Source organism: Arachis stenosperma, chromosome 6 (genome assembly GCF_014773155.1).
Source record: "Arachis stenosperma cultivar V10309 chromosome 6, arast.V10309.gnm1.PFL2, whole genome shotgun sequence".
In the NCBI taxonomy this organism is placed as follows: Eukaryota; Viridiplantae; Streptophyta; class Magnoliopsida; order Fabales; family Fabaceae; genus Arachis; species Arachis stenosperma.
In genome coordinates this window covers 110,599,061-110,611,176 of record NC_080382.1, presented here as the reverse complement: position 1 = coordinate 110,611,176, position 12,116 = coordinate 110,599,061, and the positions used below count along the sequence as shown (strand labels likewise).

Below are 12,116 nucleotides of genomic sequence, written 5' to 3'. Positions count from 1 at the left end.
GAAAGAAAGACAAAAGTAAAAAACTAAAACCAAAAGAAAAGGTAAATTTTGTATGGAGAAGAAAGCACAAGTTATTTGTTCTTATGCCCATTTGGCAATAAGAGTCATTAAACCAGATCCTAAAAGAAGAGAAATATTTGCCCTTATTTGAAGTTTATCACTTTTTTGCATTTTTGGATTCATAAAATCAGCAGCAAGAAGATCTACAAGTCCCATATAGATTAAGATTCCAACTGAAGCTGCATTAAAGACTCCTTCCACAATAAGGGCTGTTGAACTATTATCATTATAAACATTAGAGATTTCTATGCCAATTGCAATTCCTATTGGTGTAGTTAGAGAGAAGAATAATCCCATAATTATAACAGATAGCCTTCTAAATTTTACCTGAAATAAATTTTGTCAATGTACAAATATCAGACAATAATATGTGATTTTGTTTTCAAAGAAGTATTTATTTCTTTTGACTTTTCATTTTAGGTGGACAAAATTTTATAATTTTATTTTTTAATAATCTATGCCCCTCTTTTGGTAATAGGAATTTGTAATTATTATTTAACTTTTAATATTTTAGGTGCACAAAAATTTGAAATATGATTTTCTTTATTTTTGCTAATCTCTATCTTTTTTTTTGTTGGTAATCGATGTGTGCAATAATGTCTTCCATTTGTTTCAATTATTTCATTAAATAACAAAAATATAAATAGAATGAGTTTTGATAGAATTTTCTAACAGTATAACTAATAATTCTCTGAATTTAAAAAGATAGTCAATTATAAGAAAGTAGCGTAGAGAAAATTTAAAAAGAAAAAATAAAGAAAAAAGGAGTAAAAAAATTAACAAAGGAAAAAAAGAACAAGAAGAAAAATAAGGTAGAACCAAAAAATAAATCAAAGAAAGTGTTGATTGAATTGGAGGAAGAAGATCATATATCATCTAGCGAAGAGAAGTTCGACAATTTTTAACTAGAGGTGGATAAGATATGGACGTTGGGGAACAAGCTGGGACTAACAATGTTAGAAGCATCAAAGATAAACAAGTATCTCAAAGATGTGAAAGTTGAAGCTTAGAAACTAAAGAAAAGAGATGTAAAAATAATAAAAGGGAGAGAGCGTGGAAGAAAGAAGGTGAAGGGCATCAAGTTAGGATGTAAGTACAATCCTTTACAATGATCTTATTATGAAATGTTAGGGGTCTGAAAAGTTATGGGAGGGGGGAATAGGCATGGTTAGAGAAATGGTGTGCAAGAATGCTATTAGATTTCTAGGTTTGGTTGAAACAAAAATGACTAGTCTTAAAGTATGAAGTAAGGGGAATTTGGGAGAATATTAAGTTTCAATGGGAGTGGTTTGAAGCTGTTAATAGTAATGGTGGGTTATTGTGCATTTGGGAAATAGAATTTTTACAAATAAATAAAGTTATCAAAGGTGCAAGGTGGATACATATTATTGGCACTATTAAAGATGTTAATGAAAGGGCTGATTGGGGTTATATATGCCCCTAATTCGGTGGGAGATAGGAAAATTGTACAGGAAGAAGTCGCAAATGTGAAAAATAGTTTTGATATTCTAAAAATTGCTTTTAGAGATTTTAATGCAGTAATGAAAGCAAAGGAAAGAAGCAGCGAAATAGTATGTAGTTGTGACATGGATGATTTGAAAAATTGGTTGCAGCAAATGGGGGTAATGGAGTTACCACTATGCGGATGAAAATTTACTTGGAGAAGTGGAAGATGTGCGAATTTGCTGGACAGATTCTGTGTCGATCCTATTTGGATCCAAAAATATCGTGGGCTGCAAGTTAGAGCGGTGAAGTGCTCAAAATCTAATGATGTTCCACTTATCAGGGAAGTGAGAACTAAAGATTGGGGACCTAAACCCTTTCGGTCCCTTGATATTTGGTTCTTACATCCTCAATTCAAAAGGATGTTTGATGATGAGTGGAAGAAGGTAGATGGTGCATCAGTGACAAAAAAAATTGAATAATATGAAGTCAACGCTGAAGAAATGGAATAAGAACAAATTTGACAACATTGAATGAAAGATCAAATGCTTTGAAGATGAAATTGTAAAAACAGAGCAAAACTTAGAGTTTGGGTGAATCAAGAAGAAAAACTCATTAGAAGGCAAGCTCTTAAAAATTAAGTGGAAGTATGGTACAAGAGGAAGGTTGATTTTTGGAGGCAGCAATCTAAAGATAGATTTATCAAATATGTGAACGAGAATACAAAATATTTTCATGTAAAGGCATAGTTGAGGCAACGCAAGAGCTAAATTCAAAAGATACAAGAAGAGGGAAGAAATGTGAAACATCCTAGAAGAATAAAAATGCAAGTTAGGAGTTATTTCAAGAACTTATACACTCAAAAACCTATGCCAAAAGCGCTCTTTGAAAAAGTTTTTGGTTCCTAAGATATGGGAAAACGAAGTAGTCCAAGTTGAAACCATTTCTAGTAATGAAGAAGTAAGAGTTGTAGTATGGTCGTGTGAATCAACAAGCGTGCCAGGCCCTGATGGCTATAACGTGGGCTTTATAAAGAAGACTTGGAATACTATTAGAGTCGAGTTCACAAATATGGTGAAGGAGTTTTTTCCTGAAGAAAATATGGCTATGGATATCAACACAACTTGGGTAGCATTGGCTACTAAGCCAGGCGGAGGTAAAGAGATGAAAGATCTTCAGCCAATTAGTATGGTCGGAAGCATATACAAGGTGATATCCAAGGTGATGGTGGCAAGACTAAGGGCACTAATGGGTAAATTGATAGGAGAAGCGCAATCAGCTTTCGTTTAGGAATGCCAAATCTTAGATGGTGCGCTAATCGCATGTGAAATAGTGGCGTGGTTAAAGAAGACAAAGGGCAAAGGAGTAATTGTAAAACTGGATTTTCAAAAAGCTTATGATTCAGTAAAATGGAGCTTTGTTCAACATGTGTTAAAGAGGATGGAGTTTGGTCAGACAAGGAGAGCGTGGATAAGGGCAATGTTGGAGACAGCATCAACGTCGGTGTTAGTTGATGGAGTGCCCATAAAGACATTCTAAATGGGAAGAGAACTTAGACAAGGAGATCTAATTTCTCCATTTTTATTCTCGTTGGTTGTCGAAGTGCGGATGCGGTTGCTAGAAGGATTGTAAGTCGTTTGAATAGAGTGTCATTAATACATTTACAATTTGCGGATGATACAGTGCTATTTTGTCCTCCAAAGCTAAAAGTTTTGAGAAATTACAAAAAAGTTTTAAGATGTTTGGGGATTATAGCAGGTATATCCATAAACTTTGAAAAGTCTATAATCATTCTAGTCAATTGTCATGAAATAGTGATATGGAGATTGAAGCGAGCTATGGGTTGCGAGGTGAGAAACCTACCAATTAAGTATCGTGGTATCCTCCTTAACACAAACCCAAGGAGAATTGATACATGAAAGCCAGTCTTGGAAAAAATTGAAAAGAAGTTGAGCACATGGAAGTCAAGTCTTTTGTCAAAAGCCGGGATGATAGTTATTATTAAGTCAATGATTAATAGCTTGCCAATATATTACTTGGGGTTGTTTAAAATGCCAAAAGAAGTGGGAAGAAAAATTATTTCTATACAAAAAATTCTTTTGGGGAGAAAATGGGGAAAGAGGGGAATGCCAACAATAAAAAGGAGTACGATATAAATACCAAAGGAGCATGACGAGTTGGGCATGGAGATTTGGCTATGAAAAATGCATTCATGCTATTTAAATAGTGGTGGAGATTCTCAACTGAGAGTGACACTTTATGAAAAAAGATAGTTGCTTCCTGTTATGATATTGAATGATCATACTCCAGCAGTGGAACACATTTGCAAAAGGTCTTATGGACCTTGGAAGGATATTATTAGCATAGCCAATAGGAATGAGGTATAGTGTGAAATAGCTTTAGAGGATGGAAAAGATGTGTGGGAGATGAAAACACTATAAGATTTTCGAAGGATCACTGGATAGTAGACAAGAAATTAGAAGAAAAGTTTTCAAGATTGCTTAGAAACACAAATAAAAAAGATTGTGCCATTGATGAACGTGGGTTGTGGTCTGGCTCAACATAGGTATGGAATATCAGACAAGATTCTAAAAACTGGACCAGACCAGTCAGTTCAACCGGGTTAATCGGGATCTGGTCAGTTGGCCGGTCTGGTTAATACCTAAAATTGGCCTACAAAAAATCGATCAAACCAGTGATTAACCAGTGAACTGGCTGAACTGGCCTGTTTTTTGAAAGTCCGATTCTTCATTCAGCATCAAAACAGCGTCGTTTTGGTTTGAAAAAAAAGAAAAAACAAAACGCGCAAAAGACCCCCCAAATGCACCAATCCCATCTCCCATCTCTCTCACTCTCAGTCTCACCAAAATGGAAAAATCCCTAATTTCAAAAGTGGCAACTTTAGAGAGCAGCGAAAGAATGAGCGGAACCTTTGTCAGAACATGGCAGCGGCAGAGGAAGTTGGCGATGGAGCTATGTCTGAAGTTGATGTGCATGACTGATAAACCCCATTTTTAGGGTTTATCTTGTATTGAATTTAGGGTATTTTGATAACCTTTTCTCGCATTTAGCCTATGAATTGGCATGATTTTGTAATCTCTCCCGTATTTGTGCTTAAGTGTAAAAACATGCTTTTTAAGCCTTATTTTGATGAATTCTAATTCCTCTTTGATTCCATAAGATGCCTTGATGTGTTTGCTAGTAATTCCAGGATTGAAATAGGCTAGGCATGGATCAAAGAGAGCAAGGAAGGAAGCATACAAGTGGAGAGAAGCATGAAAAGTCAAAGAAGTGAAATCATCCGAGCACGCGCACGCGCACAGGGCGCTCGCGCGCACATCGCAGAATTAGCCGGGGACGCGCACGCGTACCGTGCGCGCACGCGTCGCAGTCCGCACATGACTTCATTAAAGCAACACGTGCCTGGCGATTTGGAAGGGTTTCTGAACCCATTTTGGCGCCAATTACTGATAGAAAGGAATAAAATGATCAAGGATTGAAGGGGGAGACATTAGAAGTTAGTCACAATTAGTGATAGCTTTAGTTTAGAGTAGTTTTAGAGAGAGAAGCTCTCACTTCTCTCTAGAATTAGGATTTGGTTTAGGTTAATCTCTTTTCTTAGATCTATGTTTAATTCATGCTTTAATTCACTTCTCCTTTATCAAGTCTTAATCTTCTCTTCTTCCTCCTTCTAGTTATGAGCTTTAATAATTGTAATTCTTCATTTTGTTTTGGATAGATTGTTGTTCATTTGTTTTCTTTCAATAATGCAATTTGAGGTAATTCATGATAATTGTGATTTTCTTGATTTGTTGTTGTTAATTCTTTGCAATAATTGTTGTTAGATTTCATTCTCGTTGTTGATTTACTATGCTTTCCTTTTGTGCCTTCCAAGTGTTTGATGAAATGCTTGGTGAGATTTTAGTGTAGGTTTTGTTCCTCTTGGCCTAGGTAGAGTAATTAGTGACTCTTGAGTTGTCTAATTCCTTTGTTGATCGATAATTAGAAGTTGCTAATTGATTTGGATGCCTCTAAAGCTAGTCTTTCCTTTAGGAGTTGATTAGGACTTGAGGAATCAAATTGATTCATCCACTTGACTTTTCTCCGTGGTTAGAGGTTAACTAAGTGGGAGCAATGGACAATTTGTCATCACAATTGAGGAGGATAACTAGGATAGGACTTCTCGTTCTCATATCTTGCCAAGAGTTTTGTTAGTTGTTAGTTTATTCTCTTTGCCATTTATATTTCTTGTCCAAAATCTTAAAAACCCCAAATATAACTCACAACCAATAACAAGACACTTTATTGTAATTTCTAGGGAGAACGATATGAGGTTCAATACTTCGGTTTATAAATTTTAGGGGTTTGTACTAGTGACAAACAATCTTTTGTATAAAAGGATTATTGTTTGGTTTAGAAACTATACTTTACAACGAGATTTCATTAGTGAAATTCTAAACCGTCAAAAATCCAATCATCAATGACTTCTTCCATTATTGCAATGTCTCTCATGGTTACTACAAAACAAGCTATAAGTAACCATTCTTCTTCTTATTCCATGTTCTTTAATCTTATATTGCTTCATTATCATTCCTCTGCTTCCTCTTCTTTTTCACTATCAGTCTCACCAAAATGGCAAAATGCCCCAATCTCTCTCACTCTCACTCTCAGCTGCCGCAACTCTTCTCCTCATCACCGTCTCTGTGTTCATCGTGAAGCCCGCCTCTGTCCTCGCCGTCGTCGGCTGCTTCTTTCTCATAGTAAAAAATGCCCCTCTCTCTCTCTCTCTCTCTCTCTCTCTCTCTCTCTCTCTCTCTCTCTCTGCGTGCGTGCGTGCGTGTGTGCGTGCGTGTGTGTGAGTGAGAGCACCACTCTCTGTGTGCAACGTGAACGTACCCATGCCACTGTGGACTCTTCACCGTCATCGTGAGTTCTTCAATGTTCGCCGTCCCTCAATATTTTCTTCATGGTTTTCTTTATTTTCAATTTTTTACTGATTTCCTCCCTTTTCACTTTAGTAGTTTATTTGTTTCCTTTGTTGTATGTGGAACGAGTTATTGATTATTTGTTAATTTTATTTATTCTAATTTATGAGTTGCTTCTCTTGCTTGTTGCCGATTTTTTTATTCTCAGTTGATGGTGCTATGATGCATTGCTTCACTACATTCTTTATATTGAAATTTTTTTAGTTTTGAGTTGTTTATGACTTTATGCTATAATTCTGATTTTGAGTTGTTTATGAGTTTATGCTAATTTTTTTGATTTGGTGATTCTGTTTGTTGATCTTTCTAATTCTGAGTTGTTGACTAGTTGTGGTGCAATATGGAATTATTGAAAATTTTGAGGTGAATATGCTAATTTTTTTTATTATTTTGATTTGTCATTTTCTTTTATGGTGAGTGTTGATAATGGATGGAAAATAATTAAAACTTTTGTAACTCAGTGAAAAAAAAAAGAGAAAAAAGTGCACATAACAAAGAGGTAAATAAAGTACAACATAGTTATCAAAGAAAACGGACATGGTGGTCTTGTGTTGTATATAGATTGGATTTAAATCTTTATATAACAGGCGGATACTTAACTGATAAAGAGGGCAGATTGCATTGTTTAATGAGAAAAATAACAAATAAAACTTCATTAGTTAATGCTACATAAAATGGAGTTCAAGTGGGATTACAGTATTTGTTGGACGAAATGCATATAAAAGAAGAGAATATAACCATGGTGATCAAAAACAAAGTTATAGTAGATTGTCTAATAAAAAAAAGGATAGGACCAGAAATTTTTAAAAATTAGAACAGGCAATGAAGGTCAAATCCTAAAGAATGTGAAATTAGTACATGAAGGAGAGCAAAGATTTAAGCATAAAAAACAATGGGAAGGGATGGTAACAGAAAATGAAGGAAATTGGATCGAGTGAGTCGCTTGAAGGATGACTATAGTACACTAAATTAAAGTACTGGATGGGTGGACATTATCAAGAATAACAAGCTAGCTTTGGTGATATAAAAGGGATAATATGCTTATCGATTTTAATACAGTAGGTAGAATGTGGATATTTAAAGGTGACAATTGGCTTGTGTGGATGTAGCTTGAAGGGTGTGAGTTAGCAATGGGTACAATACAATGACATTATTTAGAGTAAAAAAAAATTACTGATTGTTGTTATATTGTTGTTGATCGAAAAATATTTTCGATGAAAATAAATTGATTCGGAGTAAGTCAGAGACAATTTCTCGAGAAGATGTACGGGTAAGCGTGGGTCGAAAGTGATTGGCGTAGATTGGATTTCGATTGACTTATTAATCGATAGGCCTAGTCGAATAAGAGATTTGAAATACGTAATCGAGCAAGACATTCGATAGGCAGGTCGAATAGTTATGGTAGTGGAACAGTTAAAGGCTTTTATCACGCGAGGGAATTATGTGAAACGTCTATTATCAAGCGGCGGGAACGGTTACCAAGAGGTATTGCATTAAAAGTTGTAATCTTGTAATTAATTGTAATTAATCGTGAGTTATGTAAGATAGATTATAAATACTAGGAAGTATTAAGAAATATGGGTTGGAATTTTCACTCAGAAAAACACTCAAGCACACTCACATCCCAGCAAATTCTTGAGTCTGCAATCGAGTAACTTTTCTGTGGGGTTCTTTCCATCTTTTCATTCTTTCAATTTACTTTTCTATAAATTTAACATTTCAAGTAATTTTACTTTCCAAGTATTCTTTATTTTTATTGTTCAATTTATCCTTTTTCATTTTAATGTTTTATGTTGAAGTCCTTTGATCCAATCGAAGGCATTTTATTGTTTTCTTTTAATTTCAATGCGAATTATTTTTTATTTGTGAACAATTTTCCTTTTGAAAATTCTATTTCTTCTTTGTTTCTTCTTCAATTTACAAAGTTTAATTTATCTTTATTCCCAAAATTTATCTAATGGAAGACACTTTGATGCACTTTTAGAAAAACTAGTACTTGCAAAGAGGAGTAGGTTTCACTCCTAGACTATTAGAATTGAACCACCATCGATTTGCTAAAAATCGACAAAACAAATTCGCACGCCCAGTGGGACAATTTTTTAATCGAAGTGTGTCAAGCAATTTTTTCCAGTATTACTTAATGTATGTGATTACGAAGTGGGAGGATGATTCACATGGATGATGAGTTATCGAATGGGAATGGTGGTTTATCCACTAATAATAGCATACAAGTGTCTATACAACAAGCTGACGTGTCTTCACGCTCGGAGGATGTAATTAGAACTGAAAGTATAATACTTACGACTGTTCAGACTGAAAATGTTAGACGTAATACTCGTCCACGTGGTCCTGTGCCACCATATCAACCTCCATTAACTGCTGGTTGGCCTCCTTATGGTCTTCCTCCTGGTTATACCCCACCGGTGGGTGGTTTTATTCCACCTATCAGCTTTGGGAATGCAAATGGAGTAAATAATACTCAAAACCCACAACAACATTCTGAGTATTCTCGCGATTATAATGTGGGCTCCACTTCGAATGCTACTAATTCAATGGCAGTATATCGACAACAAGTAGAAGAAAGTCACCATGATTTGGTCAATTTATTGACCCAACAAATGACTACAATTCTGAATCCCATGATGGCTGATCATGAATCAAAATTCGAGCGTCTTGCTAGACAAGTCGAAAGGATTGCTCGAATTGTTGATTATGATGAAGGTGAAGGGCATAATGTCAGGGGAAATAACGAAGGAGTAGCAAATGTTTTTCAAAATAAAAACAATGTTTTAAATCAAGAAAATCCTTATGTAGTTCCCTGAGGTCAGAATGTTGATGACGTTTTAGCCATATTACATGCTAATCATGGCGGTGAACGTTATCAAGTCACTAGAATTGTGGAAGAAGTATTAAATCGGATTGGGCTGAATGTTGGTTTTATGAATCGACTACATTTTGTGTCCTCTTTCCCCCAAGTTGTTCAGATGGCTGAAGTGCCAAGAGGGGTGAAGAATCCAAAGATAGTCACAAAATTTGCTGGTGAAGTTGGAGAATTAACTACTGAACATGTTGCTCGTTATTTGGTCGAGATTGGGAACTTGGCTAATGATGAAAATTTGAAAATGAAGTTTTTTTCTTCTTCATTGACGAAGAATGCATTTACTTGGTTTTCAAATATCTGACCAAATTTGATCACAACTTGGAATCAGTTAGAAACTGCTTTTCACGCTCAATTTTATCGAGGAAAAATGAATGTAGCAGTTACTGATCTAGTGGCTTTGAAACACGAAGATGGTGAGACCATTAATGATTATTTAATACGTTTCAAAAACGCTAGAAGTAGATGCTATGTGTCATTACCCAAAAGTGAGATAGTGAAAATAGCAACTATGGGGTTAGGATTCTATATGCGCAAAAAATTGCTCAATGTGCATATTCCTAATTTGGCCCATTTGGATGAAAAGGTTCGACAGACTGAACTCATGCAAAAAGAGAAAGAAAAGTATAGAAATGAGCAAAGGTCAAAGAGTAAACCTTATACCCAAAAAGAATAGGTTGCTTATGTAAACATGGAGTCCTCAGAGGAGGAACTCGATTTCGAAACTGAAGTCGCTTTGGCCGAACTTAAGAAAGGTCCTCCATATGTTTGTTCTTTACTGAAAAAACTTCCTAGTAGTGAAAAATCGAATGATTCAAAACTAAAAAGTGGAAAGAAGTATAGTTTTAATATTTCGAAATCTGATAAGATTTTTTATGTGTTGCTTAAAGATAAACAATTAGTTTTGCCTGAGGGTAGAACTTTACTTTCCGTGAAAAATTTAAAAAGAAAGCCTTACTGTAAATTTTACCAAGCAACAAGTCATTCGACTAACAATTGTGTCCGTTTCAGGGACTTGATTCAAGGAGCAATAATGGAAGGATGGTTGAAATTCGACGATGGCAAGAAAGAGATGAAAGTTGATGTGGATCCCTTCGAGGTTGATGCTAGTTATGTCGAACCTTGTTTAGGAGTGAACATGGTTGGCATGTCCTATGACTTTGATGTGACTCTTGACGATTTCGAGTCACAGGTGAGATCTGTATACCCCAAAATAAGGGATGGTTTGCTGGATTTCTTGGTTCAGCAAAAGATCAAAGACCGGGACGAATCTCTATGTCCACGGTGCAATGTTGTTTTTGATGCTGAAGCAGCAGCAATCTTTGAAAAGGAAAGAATGAAGAAAGAATTGGCTTATAGAGAGGAGCAAGCACGCTAGAGGCAGCTGTTTCGGTGAATAGAGGGTTCCAGTTCAAAGACCCCTCAGCAAAATGTGACTACAACTTTAAGCCGGTCCCAAGCCATAGGTGTTTAGTGGATTAGGAATTGTCAAGAATTCCAGAGATGTGATCATCTGTATCAACGTAATCCGCAATGGGGGCATCGAGCACCTTCTCAAAATCAATATGTCTACTATCGAGGTCGTGCCAGGGGTTATCTGAGAGGAAGAGGTGGAAGGAGAAGTTTCAATTAGAGTAAGAAACATCAGATAGAGACAAGTAAAGAGGTAAGCAAGGGGGCAACGCCTTCTGTACATTCTCAAATTGTCTTTCCTTCTGATGGAGAGACTTATCCCAAGAAAATTCCATCACCTGCAAAGATGGATAAAGACAAAGCAGTAGCTCAGTTTTCAGGAGTTGATAAAAATAAAGACGTCGATGTTGATGAAGAGTATTTTGATGAAGGGGAAGATGACATGATAGGGACGATTTCGATCATTCCAACTGAATACCTTGGGGAATGTGAAATTAATCCAGATGAAGACTATGATCAGAAAGATGAGGGGGCTTTCTCCTTTATCCAAATTGAAGATGAGCCAGGGTACTTTCCTCGGCCCACTAAAAAGCAAATGTCCCATTTATGCCAACTTCATATTATTGCCATTTTGAATGGGTTTAAGATAAACAAGGTATTGATTGATGATGGGGTAGCAATTAGTCATCTGCCTAAGAGGATGTTAGGAAAAGTGGAGAAGCATCCTGATGATTTGGTTCCCATGAATATTGCTGTGACTGATTTCAGTGGGACTTCTACACCAGCAAAAGGGCTGGTCACTTTGACCGTAAAGGTTGGGTCATCAGAAAGACATTCTGTGTTTGTGGTAGTACCATCAAAAGCCAGTTACAATGCTTTGTTGGGGCGAGATTGGATCCACGGTGTGGGAGCTGTACCTTCTACTGTGCATCAGAGCATGCTTCTGTGGACTAAGAAAGGCAAACCTTAAATCGTCAAGGCGGATTCGAATCTATATGTCGAACAACTGTATGTCGATTTCAGGAAATATAATCATAAGTTAAAACCCTTAAATGTTGATCGATCACTGAATCCTTATAATTGTGAAGGGTGCTACTTGACTTCGGAAGGCCTTTCGATAAAGCTATGTTACGCAGTATTGGGTTTCGAGTCCACTGGTTGGGATTGTCTTTCTTGAAGATCTTGGAGAAACTACTCTATGGACCAGGTTGAGGAAGTTTCTGACTATCTGGTAACATTACATAATTATTTAAATAATTTTTAGTTGTTAGAGAATAAAGATGATTCTTCTGATGAAGTTGAATCACATAGGGTTAGTAATCTTATTAGTGGTAATGTGT

At 36.0% G+C, this 12,116-nt stretch overlaps 1 protein-coding gene across 1 annotated transcript in view; it reads right to left on the bottom strand.

Moving 5' to 3' along the window:
* Positions 1 to 81: 81 nt before the first annotated feature.
* Positions 82 to 12,116, bottom strand: part of LOC130934401 (zinc transporter 5-like) — a 37,736-nt gene continuing 25,701 nt past the window's right edge. Inside the window, exon 3 of the mRNA XM_057863977.1 lies at positions 82 to 387. Within this exon, the coding sequence (XP_057719960.1) occupies positions 82 to 387 (306 nt within the window). The remainder of the gene's footprint in view (positions 388 to 12,116) is intronic.